Source organism: Aplysia californica, unplaced genomic scaffold (assembly GCF_000002075.1).
Source record: "Aplysia californica isolate F4 #8 unplaced genomic scaffold, AplCal3.0 scaffold00157, whole genome shotgun sequence".
Classification (NCBI taxonomy): Eukaryota; Metazoa; Mollusca; class Gastropoda; order Aplysiida; family Aplysiidae; genus Aplysia; species Aplysia californica.
This window is the reverse complement of record NW_004797427.1, coordinates 1,033,780-1,035,049: the sequence shown is the minus strand read 5'-3', so window position 1 is coordinate 1,035,049 and position 1,270 is coordinate 1,033,780. Positions and strand designations below refer to the sequence as shown.

The following is a 1,270-nucleotide window of genomic DNA, read 5'->3' as shown; positions in this document are numbered from 1 at the left end:
TCTATCTATCTATCTATCTATCTATCTATCTATCTATCTATCTATCTGTCTGTCTATCTATCTATCTATCTATCTATCTATCTATCTATCTATCTATCTATCTCCCACCCCACCCCGCCCCTAAAAATATACAAACCCATAACCCACTCACAGATACTTCTCAGACATCTCAGTATAAAAATCATCCAGATGTAGATCTGACGGTGAGATACTCAAGGTTCCCTGCCCAAAGTCCTTGTTGTCGAAGATGGTCGTGTCCTTGTTGATGGTGTCTGTGAGGATGAAGTGGAAGCCGTACATAGGGTTGCTGTTGTCGTTACGGTCCAAGTTCCACAGAAGTTGCTCTGCCATGTCCCGACCGCCGATGAACACAATGCCCATAGACCTGTCTTTGGTCGTCTGTGGTAGGAGAAGAGGAGAATGAATGTGGCGGTTAAAGGGCTAATTTAAGATATTTCAAGGGTTAATTAGAGATTAACACAGTGTCCAGAGACCCGTCTTTGGCCGTCTGTTGTAGGAGAAGAATGAATAAGGTGGCTGATTTGAGAAATGGCAACGGTTAATTAGCTTATATTTTAGCAGTCTGTTGAAGAAGGTGAGGAGAATGTGGTACCTGAGAGGTTAATCGGCCTTAGTCTTTCAGTTATAATGCTTATTTTTAAAACCTAACTTTCTTTGGCAGTTTGAAAATATGGCAGGTATGGCAAATGGTGTGTTTTGATGGTTAATTTGTTTTATTCGTTTTCCAGCAGAATGATGAAGACAAGAACGCATTAGTTTAAGAGTAAACGTGTTGTAACATTTTAGATAAGACAAAGTGTAATAATTTGCTCCGTCAGGGAAATGAACTGGCAGTTTGCTTTCATCGGCTTTCGCTACAACTGCTGCTGATTCTGCTGTTGCTGCTGTTGCTGCTGTCACTACTTCTGCCACATGATATTGATGTTGCTGTAGCTATTGCTGCTGCTGTTGCTTCTGGAAGTAATGCCGCCACTGTTACTGCGCTGGTGGTTGTGTTGCTGCTACTGTAACTAGCAAAACTATGCGTTATGATCTAAGCTTTCAACTCAGACAACGTGAGTTCGATTCCTAGAAAGAGGCAAAAACACGCTTTAGCGTTGCTCCGCTTTCGTGATTTTAAAAAATACCCTCTTCTATGAGTGTATGGGAGAGAAGGAAACTATAGACAGAGAGGGTGAAAGAGAGAGAGAGAGCGAGAGAGAGAAAGAGAGAGAGAGAGAGAGAGAGAGAGAGAGAGAGAGAAAGAGAG

General features: G+C 42.0%; 1 protein-coding gene across 1 annotated transcript in view; it reads right to left on the bottom strand.

Annotated features, from left to right (window-relative positions):
• LOC101854567 overlaps positions 1 to 1,270 on the bottom strand; it is a gene marked incomplete in the record, with an annotated part of 44,722 nt that overhangs the window by 21,610 nt on the left and 21,842 nt on the right. The window contains 1 exon segment of the mRNA XM_005097562.3: positions 152 to 399. Within this exon segment, the coding sequence (XP_005097619.2) occupies positions 152 to 399 (248 nt within the window).